At 41.4% G+C, this 16,025-nt stretch overlaps 1 protein-coding gene across 1 annotated transcript in view; it reads right to left on the minus strand.

Moving 5' to 3' along the window:
* The window catches only part of cacna1ba (calcium channel, voltage-dependent, N type, alpha 1B subunit, a), a 320,635-nt gene that overhangs the window by 202,574 nt on the left and 102,036 nt on the right, over window positions 1-16,025 (minus strand). The window contains exon 7 of the mRNA XM_084024282.1: window positions 5,574-5,677. Coding sequence (XP_083880408.1) covers window positions 5,574-5,677 — 104 coding nt within the window. The remainder of the gene's footprint in view (window positions 1-5,573; window positions 5,678-16,025) is intronic.

Raw genomic sequence — 16,025 nt, forward strand, 5'->3', positions numbered from 1 at the left:
GTTGTCCCCGTGTGTTATCGTGATCACATATTGAGCGTTGCTCATGATCACCATTTATCTGGTCATTTGGGTGTGACAAAGACACTGGATCGTATCACCCGATATTTTTATTGGCCAGGTGTTAACCGTGATGTTGCAAAATACTGTTGTACGTGTCATGTGTGTCAGGTTATTGGAAAACCTAACCAGGTCGTTCCTCCTGCGCCTTTACAGTCAATACCTGTCTCCTCCGAGCCGCTTGAACATGTAATTTTGGATTGTGTTGGTCCGTTGCCTCGGACGAAGTCCGGTAATCAACATTTACTCACAATTATGTGTACGTTAACACGGTTCCCTCATGCTGTCCCTTTACGGAAAATTAAGGCTCCAGCCATTGTCAAGGCTTTGATTGATTTCTTCTCTATGTTTGGCCTTCCGAAGACCGTGCAGACTGACCGTGGAAGTCATTTCATGTCCCGTGTATTTGCGCAGGCAATGCGTCAGCTCGCAATTAAACATGTGCAGTCCACAGCTTATCGACCTCAAACTCAGGGTGCACTAGAAAGATTCCATCTCACTCTAAAATCAATGCTTAAAAGTTTCTGTCTGGAATTCGAGCGAGACTGGGATGAGGGTGTGCCGCTGGCTCTGTTTGACGTACGTGAAGTTGTACAAGAGAGTCTGGGATTCAGTCCGTCGGAGCTTGTGTAAGGGCACACAGTGCGTGGACCGTTAAAATTGTTACACAAGTTGTTTCTAACGGAAAGCAAGGAGTATGGCGATCTGTCCGATTATGTCTCTAAAATGCGTTTCCAGCTTTGTCGTGCATGTGATTTAGCCAAGGAAAATCTAGGTGTCTGTCAAAAACGCATGAAGCAAAGGTTTGACAGAACCGCTGTGGCGCGTGAATTTCACCCTGGCGATCGTGTGCTGGGCCTGATTCCTGTGATGGGCGCTGCATTACAGCCTCGTTACAGTGGTCCTTATGAGGTTGTGCGGCGGGTGAATAATCTTAACTACGTCATTGCAACCCCTGATCATAGAAGGAAAACCACAATGTGTCACATTGATCGCTTGAAGCTTTACTGTGATCGAACAGGTCCCGACGCGCGAGTGGCGCTGTCCACTGCGTGTGGTGCTGAAGTTGCCGCTCCGTTAGGATCCGCGGCTGCCACTCTGTCTGATCAGCAGGGTGCCGTGGCTGAATCAGTGAATGACGATGAGGGTCGCCTTCCCTCAGTGGAGGTAATTGAAGGCAGAATGAAGAACTCTGAGGTGCTGTGTAACTTGAGTTCTTTTTTGTCACATTTGCCGGCCACAGGCCGTGAAGACCTCATCTCATTAATTAACTTGCATGTGGATCTTTTCCCTGATGTGCCTCGCCAAACAACAGCGATTGTTCACAACATTGACGTGGGTGCAAAGCGCCCTATTAAACAGCATCCCTATCGTGCAAATCCACTTAAGAGGGGTTTGTTTCAAAAGGAGGTGAAATTTATGTTGGAGAACGGTATTGCAGAATCTAGCTGCAGTCCGTGGTGTAGTCCGTGTTTATTGGTGCCTAAAAGTGATGGGTCGGTGCGTTTTTGCACTGATTTCAGGAAAGTCAATGCCGTTACGAAACCTGATAGTCATCCCCTGCCGCGCAACGATGATTGTGTTGATCGTTTAGGCTCTGCTGTGTTCGTGAGCAAAATTGATCTGCTGAAAGGCTACTGGCAAATTCCACTCTCGGCCCGTGCCAAAGAAATTCCAGCCTTTGCGACACCAGGGCCCTCATTTATAAAACTGTGCGTAGGATCCTTACTAAAAGTGTATGTAAGCCAAAAAGCCAAAGTTTGCCAAAAAAATCTGATTTATAAAACTGTGCGCACGCAAGCTGTACGCAATGTTCCCTTTATAAATCACAGGATCACCTACAAGTGTGCGTACCTGAATCCCGCCCTGTACACGCCCACATTTTACTATATTAATGAGCCGGCATGCAATCGTTTCCGTGTGGTGAATCACGGCGACAGGTCAGAAAAATAGCGAAGAAATTTAACTTTTCAGAAACGGAGAAGAGACACTTGTTGGGGCGGTGGAGGCCCGGAAAATAATTTAATTTAGTGGCCACAGCAGCGGGATCACGAATAAAAAGACGCAGTGCGAGTGGATTCATGTATGCTAATTCATGTACTTCTTTGTAATTTGCATTTGTGTGTTAACATTAACTATAATGTTTGGCAGTGATAGAGAAGAATATGAAAAGAAAGGGTCAGTCTCAGGCGGGAATTCAGCAGTTTTTGAGCAAAAGAGTGAGTCTGCCAGCCGCTGAAAATGAGCAGGGTGAGTGCAGGGAGAGAGCAGCAGAATACGGTAGACCAGAGGCTGGTCAAGAGCAGGGCACCTCCAGTCCCTCTTCATCAGGTCAGAAATAATTTAGGGTATGAAATGTCTGATATTGTTATCTTGTGAAATGGCAAATAAGTTCACTGAGTTCTTACACCTAATGGTAATAAGATTTACCACAACTTTAATGTAATGGCTTTAATTTTTGTTGGTCCGTATATCACCACATCTACCACAACTCACTTTTATATTTCAAGCTTTCAAGTCTTTCCTTCAGTTTTAAATAAATAATGTGGTGTTGTAGACAACATGGTTTCAGCTGAATACATGCTTGGAGTTTGACACATATTTGTGTTTTAGCCACAAACTGGGACAGGACTCTCTCTGATACGGACAACTAAAGTGAAGTTGGTGAAGTTGGTGACTTAACCCCCCTATTCTGCTGAGCCGCCATAGTCACCAATCAATGCTGATCCTGCAGGATGTGATGGTAAGCGGCTATCTTGGAAAGTAATAACTGCTTGCATATGTATTGTGACAGTAGGCTTATGTTAAATAATTTGTCATTTGCTGCTTTCAGACATCTTCCAGTGTGGTGCACAGAGTCCTGTGCAGATGTCAAAGGATTGTTCTGCTCCAGTAGGACCTGATGGCATGCATTTCATTCTGTAAATGGTCTTTAGATTTCAGTGAATTATGCACTCATACACGTACTGTTTCTGAATGCCATGAAAGTTAAAAGTTGAGGGATATTAACAATTGACTCCAAATATTATTTAATTTGCTTCTCACCAGACATTTCCCAGTCAAGAGCAGGGGGTCCTGTGCAGCCTGTCCTTAAGGTTTTCCCCAAGACGCAACATGGCAACCGCAAGAGGGCATTCAATGAGTCGTGGTACAGAGACTACACATGGTTGGAGTACTCCATCAGTAGAGACTCTGTATTTTGTTATACCTGCCGCCATTTTCCCCTTCCAAATGCCCCATCCTATGTATTCAGAACAGAAACTGACTTCTCCAACTGGAAGAAAGCTTTGTGTAAAGAAGGTGATTTAAAGACCACTCCAAATCAGAGCACCACCAAAATGCGTGGAAGCAGCACGAAATGGCCACTCAAACAAAGTCATGCATAATAGATTCTATTAACAAAGAGAGAGAAAAGAAAATTATGGAGAATCAGGCATATATTAAAACTATTGCAGAAGTCTTGCTTTTAACTGCCACACAGAACATTTCCCAGAGGGGTCACAGAGAGTCTGAGGACTCGGATAACCGAGGCAACTTTTTGGCTATATTAGAAGAGATAACTAAGCACAATTTGTTTCTAGAGAAGCGCATGAAAGCTCATGGTAATGCTAAATACACCAGCAAAACCATTAAAATATGCTTTTTATGTGCACTGTAATGCTCATTGTTTGAACCTTGTGATTGTTGATAGTGTGAAGAAGTCAGTCTCTGAGGCTGATTGCTTTTTCTCACTTCTTCAAAAACGATATTGTTTTTTGTCTGGATAATATGTGCACACAAAATGGCATGACATTCAGAGAGAAATGTATGATGGTCAGCCTCGTGACCTTCCTAAGCTAAGTGACACTAGGTGGGCTTGCAGGTACACAGCCTGCCGCAATCTGCTTGATAGACTCCCAGCAGTGTACCGTTTACTGCAAGAAATTGGGCTGGAAAGTCACGGTGATCGGGCAGTAGATGCCCGTGGCTTACTAGCTCAAATTGATCTTAGCTTTATTGGACTTTTGGTAACTTTCAAGAAAGTTCTGGGTCAGTCCAAGTTTTTGTCAGGCATGCTACAGTCTCCCTCACTGGACCTCGCAGCAGCGGTCAGTCTTGTGGAGTCTTTACTTGACACATTGCAGCAATACAGGAGTGAGGCCTTTTTTGAGGTTGTGTGGAAAGAGGTGGAGGAATGGCTGTAAAGTGTGATCTAAGTTTGGAAAGGACTGAGAGGAGGCAGCCTAAGATGAATAGGCGGCTATGTGATTACATACTTACTACATCAAGTGGTGAGCGTAGAGTTGATGGAAACGACAAGGAAAACTTTAAAAGACATGCTTTCTATCCAGTGCTCGATTCAATGACTGGTGAACTGCAAAGACGTTTCTCTAAGCCAAACTGCACAATCATGAAGGGAATCCAAGCACTTCACCCTCAAAGCATCACCTTTTTACAAGAAGAGGCTCTTTTTTCCTTTGCCAAGATTTTTGATTCAAATGTTGATGACTTGTCCAACGAGCTGTATCAGATCAAGAGAGTTTTGGAGAGGAAAGAAAAAAGTGGGATGCAGAGGCTTACTACACTTCTAGAATTTGTAGTATTCCTAGAACCATTCAAGGAGGTGTTTCATGAGCTGTTTGGGCTCGGAAAAATAGCCAGCTTTTCAGCCCTAAGTTTGATTAAAAATCATCTACGAACAACAATGACAGATGAGCGTTTGAGTCATCTTGGGGTGCTGAGCATTGAGTCTCGATGAGCAAAAGCATTAGACATGAATTAATTTGTGAGACGGTTCAGTTCCTGTCACAAAAACTGAAGAATAATGCTGTTTTAGGGGAGCGAAATGTACAGTAGTCACCCACATGCAACTTTGTGTATGTTTGTGAGAGATATTTTGAACCGATGGTATTTGTGAAAAAGTAAAAAGGTTTTAAAAAATGAATAAAATGCTTTTCTCACATGCTGTGTGTGTTTGAGAGCATTTTGTCTATGTACAGTAAAAATGCATGTAAAATTGGTAAGGAGCTTTTTTAAATTACGTGTTTGATTAAGTGTTTGAACATGGTGTGACTGTGAAATGTATATACCTTACCAAAACGGGATTGTGTGCAAGGATGTCAGACAAATACTTGGCCCCTCTATGAATACTGTTGCCCCTTGATGGCCCCTTACTCAGAAAAATCCTAGATCAGCCACTGATAAGTTGGCAGTGGCAATGCTTTTATAATGCTGATCTGAGATTATTACAGCTGCGTGTTGTGTATCCCTTATCCGTTATGAACAAAGGCAACACAAATTCTGTGTGAGCATATGGCATATACCTGCATGTATGCACAACGACTTCTCTACAGCCTGTAGCAAGACACTCATACCAACACAGCCTCTTGTATACTTGTGCTCTGCAGAGTCACTTTGACAGACAGCACAACAAAGTTGTCATTTGACTTTAAATTGAGCTAATGGAGCCATCACGTGGCAAAACAGGTCTGGTTCAGAATGGAGAAATCTTGAGGTCATCTTCAGTGTGTACTCACCCTGACAGCACACCTAACACCAGGTTGAGCATGAAGAAGGAACCGATGATGATGAGGGGGATGAAGTACAGCCAGTTCCATGTGTTCCCTGAAGCATCGTTGGTCTAAACACACAAGCATGCAGAGACAGAGAATATCACTGTTAATACCGCTGTATTGCTGCAGTTAAGAACAAAACTGTTGTATTTCAATAATTCAATAATCAATAATATATATATATATATATATATATATATATATATATATATATATATATATATATATATATAGACACTTGATAAGATTTAGGTAAGGCCAGTGTTCATCTTACTTCAAAAAAGTAATAAGTTACAGTTACAAATTACTTCTCCTAAAAAGTAATTGAGTTAGTAACTCAGCACATTGTAAAAGTAATTAGTTACTCAGCAAAGTAACTGACGTTATTTTTTTATGTTCTAGAATGCTATTACATTCTATAACATCTTTAACATCATCCATCCATCCATTGTCTACCGCTTATCCTGTATTCAGGGTCGCAGGGGGGCTGGAGCCGATCCCAGCTGTCATTGGGCGAAGGCAGGGTACACCCTGGATAGGTCGCCAGTCTATCGCAGGGCCGACATGTAGAGACAGACAACCATTCACGCTCACATTCACACCTACGGGCAATTTAGAGTCACCAATCAGCCTATCCCCATCCTGCATGTCTTTGGACTGTGGGAGGAAGCCGGAGAACCCGGAGAGAACCCACGCTTACACGGGGAGAACATGCAAACTCCACACAGAAGGAACCCGGGCCGACCCGGGAATCGAACCCGGGATCCTCTCGCTGTGAGGCGACAGTGCTACCCACTACACCACCGTGCAGCCCTCTTTAACATCAAAGATGTTAATATTAACTGATTGAAGAATAAAAACACTATACAGTATTTTAGAACATTTGGTATTTATTTGAACTCAATAGATTGCAGCCTGCCATATGATATGCATAGAAATAAAAATATATATAAAAATAAATATAATAAATAAAATTAAAACTGCAAGCAGTATCGTGACGGGCCCTCGCTCATATGCGGTCGTGGAGTGCCTGCGGTCACACGACAGTGTCGTGGACGCTACCTGTGCTGCGGCCGCCTCTAGTTGCGCAAGTTGAGACACAAGCGATTGACATTCAAAGGCATCCATCTCTCACATGCGGTCGTGGAGTGCCTGTGGTCACACGGCAGCATCGCAGTTGCCTACCTGTGCTGCGGCCGCCTCCTCGTGGCGCAAGTTTAGACACAAGCGATTTAGCCATTTATCTCCCTGACTGCTGTTTGAGGTGCGGAGCAGATGAGACAATGAATAAAATCATAAGCAGGTGTTGAAAGTTTCCTGAGTGTTGATCTGGTGTTACACAGTGACAGAGGTCACATCTTCTCCATGCCTTCCTGACATCTCTCTGAGTCCCCTTAGTGTTTTTCCTTCCCCTCCCCCACTATTTAGTCACAGAGCTGATACACAGGTGGTTAAAAATTTTTTTTTGCCCATTTTATGTTGACTTTAGGTGGTGGTCCAGGAGGCTTTTTTGTAAATCTCCACATTCTATCTAGGAAAAAATATTTTGTGGGTGTACACCCAACCTAGAGGGGGGTGCTGCTCAGAAAAAGGGCATAAAATCAGTCACATTTCATGTCGCCATTAGGTGGTGCTCTGACTGTGAGTCAATATCAACACGGGTCACTCGGGTTTCCGTGTTGAGTCAATATCAACACGGAAACCCGAGTGACTCCCTCTGTCCAGCAGACCTGCAGGTCGGGCGTTGCGTTCAAAGTCACCGCGTCAGTAGGAAAAACCACGCGCACAAAAGTGCTTCAAGCATGTGATTTTAAAAAAGAAGTAATACTACTTGGGGATCTGAACTGTAACTGGCTTGACAAGACAAATAGAAAAGCCCTTAAACAGATAATGGATGGTTTAGATTTTATGCAAATCTTAGAAGGACCAACAAGAATAACTATGTCTTCCCAGACACAGATAGACTTAATATTCAGCAACAAGCCCGAGAGAGTTGTCAAAACACTTAATTTCTTCACTGGTCTATCTGATCATAATTTAATATTAATGTCCAGAAAACTTACAAAGAAGCGTTTCCATCATTCTTACAAACCTATGGAACAACTTAGAATCCCAAAGAGAGAATTTGTAAATTTTGAAAGAGCAGTGCAACAGACCAATTGGGTAGACATACTAAACAGGAACAATGTGGAAGCAGACTGCAGATTGTTTGCAACCATCCATCCATCCATCCATCCATTTTCTACCGCTTATCCTGTATTTAGGGTCACGGGGGGGCTGGAGCCGATCCCAGCTGTCATTGGGCGAAGGCAGGGTACACCCTGGACAGGACGCCAGTCTATCACAGGGCCAACATGTAGAGACAAACAACCATTCACACTCACATTCACACCTACGGGCAATTTAGAGTCACCAATTAACCTATCCCCATCCTGCATGTCTTTGGACTGTGGGAGGAAGCCGGAGAACCCGGAGAGAACCCACGCTTACACGGGGAGAACATGCAAACTCCACACAGAAGGAACCCGGGCCGACCCGGGAATCGAACCCAGGACCCTCTTGCTGTGAGGCGAGAGTGCTACCCACTACACCACCGTGCAGCCCTGTTTGCAACCAAGTTAGACAATTTAATCAAGGAGTTCACTCGAAAAGTCAAAAACAGGGGGGAAAATAAGAACAATACACTTCCCTGGCTCAATAATGATATATTTAATTTGATGAAAGAAAGAGACCTGTCGCTGAAAAGAGCTCTGAAAACGAAATTAATCATTGATAGGCACAGGTTCACTTCGTTACGCAACAAAGTTACGAAAGCCATTAGAAATGCCAAAGCCAACTTTTTTATAACAATTATTAATGAGGCAAAAGGTAACACTAAACTGATTTGGGAACAAATTAAGAATTTAATGGGAATTAACCACAGGCCTAAGAAACAGGTAGAGCTGAAAATAAATGACAAGCTAATACAAGATCCAGCAAAAATTGCCTCAGCTTTTAATAAATATTTTATTGACTCTGTGACTGAGATTGCACAAACATTTCCTTTAGTAACAGAAACCATCATTAAAATTGATAATAGTAAATCCTCTTTTTGTATTCAACCTATTTCTGAACTAAAAACTAAGGCAATAATTAATTATTTTAAAACTTCAATGGCCAAGGATATATATAGGATGGATTCAGCAATGCTCAAATCTCTAAAAGACCATCTAGCCTGTCCTATCTCACAAATCATAAATCTATCAATATTGCAGGGAGCATTTCCAAGTGCATGGAAGACTGCAATTGTATCTCCTATTTTTAAATCAGATGACCCCCAGAACATCAGTAACTATCGCCCAATTAGCATTTTACCTGTAGTATCCAAGGTTGCTGAAAAGTGGGTATCAGAGCAGCTTGTCTCCTTCTTGAACACCAGTCAATTTAATCTTAATCCTATGCAGTTTGGCTTTAGGGCCAACTACTCCACTGAAACAGCCAACTGCCTTTTCTTAGAAAAGGTCAGAGCTATGGTTGACAAAGGAGGTGTTGTTGGTGCAGTGTTCTTAGACCTGCGCAAAGCCTTCGACACAGTCAACCATAAGGTCCTCCTGGCCAAACTATCCTCTTTCAACTTTTCTCCATTAGCACTTAGCTGGTTTGAATCTTACCTGACTGGTAGATGTCAACATGTCGCTGTTAACAACCAACTTTCTCCAGCTCTTGAGTTGTATACTGGAGTACCACAAGGGTCAATCCTTGGTCCACTACTGTTTTCTTTATATATTAATGACCTGCCATCAGTCTGTCCTGATGTGGAAACCCAGTTATATGCAGATGACACTGTAATGTATGTGCATGCCAGGACAAAGCAGTTGGCAGCTGATAAACTCACTTCAGCGCTAGAGCAGATCTCTAAATGGCTAAACTGCTCCTGCCTCCAACTTAATCTAAAAAAAACTGTAGGAATGTTTTTTACTAAAAGGCAATGTAACATTCTGCCAAATATAACAATCTCAGGTCATAATATTGATATTGTGTCAGAGGTCAAATATTTGGGAATTGTTATTGACTCCAATCTAACGTTCAAAAAGCACATAAAAAAAGTAAGTCAAAGAGTTAGGTTCAGTTTAGCAAACTTTAAATATATAAGAAACACAATGACTTTTAATGCTGCCAAATTATATGTGAATGCCATGGTCATGTCGCATCTAACATACTGCCTCACAAGCTGGGGACAAACCAATGGCTCAGCATTGAAGCCATTGGAAATCTTGTATAAGCAGACCCTTAAAGTCTTGGACCAGAAACCGAACAGCTCACATCACTGTACCATCCTACACAAATACAAGCTTCTGAGTCGGGAAGATGTTATAAAATACAGGAACATCTGTCTGGTCTTTAAAATCCTGCATGGTTTAGCTCCCCCTCCACTGAACTCACTCATAAACCAACACAGCACTGTTCAGATCACTAGAAGCACCACACGTGGTGACTTATCAGTCCCACTCAAGAAAAGTACATTTGGTCAGTTATCATTCTCTGTTAAAGCAATACATAATTGGAACTCACTTCCCACCCATATCAAAGATACACATACATACTCCACTTTTACAGCCAAGTTAAAAACATGGCTTGCCGACAATTACACCTGCACACACTAATTGTGTGTTATTTTGCGTCATGATCATGGATGCCGCCTGTCTATACAGTACGTGATGTCTGTCCGCACTCCTGAATGTGATTGTATGTGCTGATGTGTGATTATGCTTTATGTGCTGATGTGTGATTATGTTGCTGCTGTGTGACTATGTTTTATGTTTTATGTGCTGCTTCTGTATGTCTCGATTATGTGTTGTCTCTCCATGATTGTACTGATGTTTCACTGTTCTCTCCTATCTTCATTGATTTATCCTGTCTCCTAGCTGTCCTAACGCTCTCCTTTAATCAATGTGCTGTAATATATTGTTTTTGTTTTTTGTTTTGCTTTTTAGGGTGCCTATTGTCATCTGGCCGGGGACTGCAGCAGGATATTAGCCATGTTGGCTAAAGCTGCCTTTTTTACTGTTATTGATACAGTTGATTAACTGGGATTGTCTTCGACATAATAAACTAATAAACTAAAACTAAACTAAATATTGCAGTGCTGATGTGTTCAGGATGGGACTCTTATCAAGTATGAATATTTTGGAGCAGATCGAAGAAGAAACGCTGAAGTTATAACAGCTTTAATGCCTTTGGCGAAAGTTCAAAATAGCACAGTCATGGCGTTATTTGGAACTTTTGGAACATCTTTGGGTAACTTTTTGTCCTTCAGGCCTTTCCAACCATTTATCCAATTTTGGTATCAATCGGATCAATGGTATAGTCCAAGTTAGATTTAGTACAACCCCTGTGAATGGCCAAAAATTAAAATTTTTTGAATTTTTTGGAAGCGCCCCACATTACTCGATTTTTATGAAACTTGACATGTATGTTTTTTGAAGCTATGGCAACATAGGTTTCGAGATTCGTAATTATTGGGCCAAAAGTTATGGAGTTATGCTAATTGCGTTTTGGTGGCACAACCCTCTTATGTTCATTGGCCGATATATTCTGAATAAAACCATATTTTCAAAACCTTTTGGACCATAACCCCAGCTAGGGCTAACAAGTACGCACACCAATTTTTTTTCTAAATCGGATCAACGGTGTCTGAGGAATGAGCAACGTCAGGTTTTTAATAAAATCCAACATGCCGGAGAATTTCGGTACTCCAAGAGGATTTCTTGTAGAGGACACTTGTCTGCACATGTGTGCAAAATTTCATGTCAATCAGAGTTACGGTGTGGCAGGGCTGGCGAATAGACACACTAGGTGGCGCTAGCGAGCAACTTTTTCATGGCCGAATGCGAAACCGCTACCATATCGCAATTTCCTGTAATTTCTACGCACACACCAATTTTGGTGAGTTTTTTTTAATGTTCAGGCCTCCAAAACACGAGTTTAATTGCCGTAAAAATAATAAACATTCGAATAACAATAGTGCTTCGCAGCCCGACGTTGTCGGCGCTTGGGCCCTAATAAAAAATGAATAAAAATAAAATGCAAGTGCAAATTTAAGTGTAAACAAATGTAAATTTGGGTAAAAAGAAACAAATGAAAATCTGGCCATTAAGTAGTGCAACCCTGCTCTATCCAGGCAGCTGATGTGTGGCACTGGCCAAAGCTGACAGCTTGCGCTTCATTCAACCAAATTGTAGTAACACGCAACTTTACATTCTCAGTAACGGCAACGATAGGAAAAGTAATTAATTTGATTACTCGTTACTGAAAAAAATAACGCCGTTAGTAACGCCGTTATACTCTAACGCCGTTATACTCTAACGCCGTTATTACCAACACTGGGTAAGGCTAGGTAAACTCTGTGTATTGACGATATACCTGGATGACCTGCAATTAAACTCATAAAACGGAAGTTACTTGTTGTACTTGGGCCTAAACCCTGTCTAATATAGATAGTCATCTAAATCAGTGGTTGGGGACCACTGACCACTTGATTCTTTCAGTCAAAAAAATCAATATCTTGCTTATTTCCGCTTTATTAACTATCCGTGCATGAATGCCGTGTTATTTTGAAAATTACCGGATTCTCTTCTGTCTTTAGCACTGTGCTTGGGTGGTGAGTCACGGTACTGTTGTGTGTACACACGCCCATGCATTGTTAGTATCCTGCAAAGTTTGTAGCTCTTGATTAAATAAATCATATCATTTTATAACTTGTTTTTGTTCGCAATAAATTGAGTTCCACATATCAATCATATTTTCTTTATGACGTTTTTTCATGTAATGAATGCTTTTCGTTGTATGTTTCCCTCACACCAGTCAATGAAAATGTTGCCTGACATGGTACCGGTTGTAGAAGAAAATGTGTTACCTTACAATTCTTATTTGTATCTCATACTAATATTCCTTTCTCTCGGAACATCAAATGTCCTGCTGAGCTGTATTCATTGTATTTAACCCTTGCCATCTTGATGAAAAGACCCTTTGATCTGTCCCCCTTCCTGGACCGTCTCCGAAACACCTTCATCTCACATACTTGATCAAGGCCTTCATGAATGACCCCTGTTGTGACACTATGTAGAAAGAACCCTGCTGTTCCAAGGGAAGTCACACCTTTCTGTTGTCTCAGGACGTCTCTTCCTCTTGGGAGAGACGCGTATTGAATCTATGTAAATCCACTGTTTAGACCTGCCCCTTTGGTTCTGTGTATGAAGCTATCCCTCACCTCACATTATTTAGAATGGACTGTGTGGCAACGCGACATTGCCCTTTCTCCACTGTCAGTGATTAAGGCCCCGTATACACGAAGCAAAACTAACTTTTTTTCTCCGTTTTGCCTTGGCGTCGTTTCAAGAAAATCTGCGTCCACACGAATCCACTGAAAACGACTCAGCGCGCTGTAGTACATATTCCAGGCCCTTATGCGGCGCTGTTTCTGCTACAAAAATGCAGAAGAAGAGACGGAGCGTGACCGGATGTTTGCCGTTGCTATGGCAACACGTGAGAGTTACGGCTAATCTCCGCCCGACCACCCGATCAATAAACACCCATAAGATGACAATTTGGCCCATATAAATAAAACCAACAATAAGCACCAACAGCCGTCATCCTAAGGACCTTGACGAGGCGTTGTCACACGTTGGGATGGATTAATTAGACAAATAAATGCCTACATTCATGGGAAGTTAGCTAGCGGTTGTTTGTTAGCATCGTAATAAAGTAGCATATCTGCGACTTTTTTCCCAGAATATCGCCCCCCTCTCTCGGCTCCGTTTTTTTTTCATACAGTGGCCCTGATACGCCGACGTACAGACGAGCAGAATATCTGCTACGAGCATGGAGGCCGCCGTTGTTGTTGTTGTTACGAGACGTCACAGGGGAAGAAGTCAGGCTCGAGGGTCGAGGAGCGGGGCGATGACGTCAGCGTTTTCGTTTTTTTTACCGTCCACTCGAAAACGATCACGAAACGGAGGGGTGCGTTTTTTTTCTTTTCCACCCTGAGAGCTGGTTTCAAAAAAGTGTGTTTTCACGCCGCGGAAACGCCGGATCCGTATGGACGGCAGGGCGAAACGCACAGGACTTCTGCGTTTACGCACTGAAAACGTTTTCGTGTGGACAGGCCCTAAACCTCATTTGAACCAGCCACAGAATTGGACCTGGAGAGTTTTTCTTCCACAATATGGCGTTGTCGGCAACTCGCTAACCCTGGGCTAGGGGACGTCTGGACTGGAGGGAGTGATTTTGAATATTAGCAATCGGCGCCAAATTCAAAGGGTAAAGGAAGCCTCTTGTAAAATTCCTAACTTTTGCTGATATTCACAATACCCTGTCTCATGTCCAGATCTTCCATAGACCCAGGTAACGCGATTTAAAATTTTCAAATAGCAGCGGTTGACTGCAGGAGGTTCTGGTGAGTTTTAAGCAAAAAAGGCCTTTTGTAGTATAACGACGGATTACATGGTGCGATTCTCTATAAAGTGACCTTATGGGTTTGAGTTTTTCTCTGTGTAACGGATTATTATATGAGGTGGATGATATTGTTATGGAGTAACCAGGCTTCCATACATATTGTCGTGAATCCTACTGGTAGCATAATGACAGTTTGCATGGTGGAATTCTCCGTGACCTTATGGGTCTGAGTGTTTCTCTATGTGAGGGATTGTTATGTGAGGTGGACAATTTTAGTGGAGTGAATCAGTCCGCCACTCATATTGCCCCTAAATCCTATTGGTAGTATAATGACGGTTTATATAGTGGAATTCTCTGTGATTGAGGATTTTTCTATATGAGGGATTGTTATGCGAGGTGGATGACATTTTAATGGGGTAACCAGTCCGCCATTCATGTCATCGTAATTCCTACTTGGAAATATAATGACGATTTGCATGGTGAAATTCTCTGTGATCTTATGGATTTCAGTGTTTCTCTTTGTAAAAGATTGTTATATTGAATGAATGAGGTGTGCATAACCGATATGAGAGTTGTATGAGCTCATTGTAACGTCTTGTTTGTCAATGTTGTGTATTTGTGTTTTGCTGTGATTTAAGGCCTGCTGCAGCCATAAATATGTTGTTTTCTTACTGTGAGGAATTATTGCTGGAATTGAGTAGTTGTTCTCAATGAAGTATTTTTTCAATTTTATGATTTCTTGTTTCTCATAACTAATACTGTACCATATCCTTCTAGTATGATCATTTCTCTTGAGCCGGTTGTTTCTGTATTAATTAATTTGCCCCGTTTTATTTTATGTAAAAATATTGTTCTCAATTTTTAGTATTATTTTCTCATTAATCATTTTATAATATATTTTTTTTTATTTCTATTGTATTTTAATTTTTTTATTTTCACAGTATTTCATTTTTATTTTTTTTTATTTTGCCTGGTTTTTGCCTGGAATGCTCTATACACCCTATTGAACGGAGTTAAACTGAGAGAGAGTGCCGTTCACAAGACACCATAATACAGTACGTTCAGTGCACGTTCACCCAAAATATGAACGAGTTCTTGAACTATCGTTCAATGAACAGGTTCAGGCACAACACTGGTTAGTAGTATCGCTTCTCTAACTAGTTGGTTGTCTGTCTGTTTTAATGCATTGTCCGCAACCTACCTGTTGCTATTTTAGTCTTTTTTTAGATACACAAATTTTCTATTTTATTATTTCAGGTTTCACATACTGTTAGTACTTTGTCCTTTTAAGTGTTATTGTTTATCTTTAACTAGTTTGTTGTTTTGTCTATATTAATTAATTTTTACCTTTTGTTAATATTAGTTCTTTTTTTGTAAATTTATTGTTTTCATTTTTTACATTTCTCGTTAATAATTATGTTGGTTTTAATTTTTATTAGTGTTTCATTATTATTTTCGCTTGTACATTTTTTTGTCTCTCTTCTAAAAAAAAAAAAAAAAAAAAAAAAAGAGGGGTAAATTAACTGAATAATATGACTTGCCATCAATCCCAAAGACTTGTCCTCCGTTGAATTGTCCTCTGAGGTTGTAAACACAGCATCACTAAACAAAACCCAGTTAGTACTCCAATGACAGTGGAATTAGGCCCCCTATCTGGAGAACATGCCTTTCTAATGGCTACTGATACCGCTCTGAACTTACTGGGTCGTAATTTATTATGTCAATTTGGCTGCACCATTAATGCACCCCTGATGGGGTAGCTATATCTTGATGTACCTGATGCTAACGTTAATACTGTGTTTTCTATACCTACAACAGGTTTCCCGATCAGTGACCTATGCTTGGCAGTTGCCCCCTCCTCAACTTTCTTTACAACTTCTATGACCATATAACCAAACAACCCACTTCTCCTTTCCTTTCTTGGCTGATTTCTGAAATATCTGACTCTTTACTCTGGTTTCCCTCACTCCATTGTCTAGCTCA

The sequence above is a fragment of the Eutrigla gurnardus genome (genome assembly GCF_963514095.1).
Source record: "Eutrigla gurnardus genome assembly, chromosome: 13".
NCBI classification, from domain to species: Eukaryota; Metazoa; Chordata; class Actinopteri; order Perciformes; family Triglidae; genus Eutrigla; species Eutrigla gurnardus.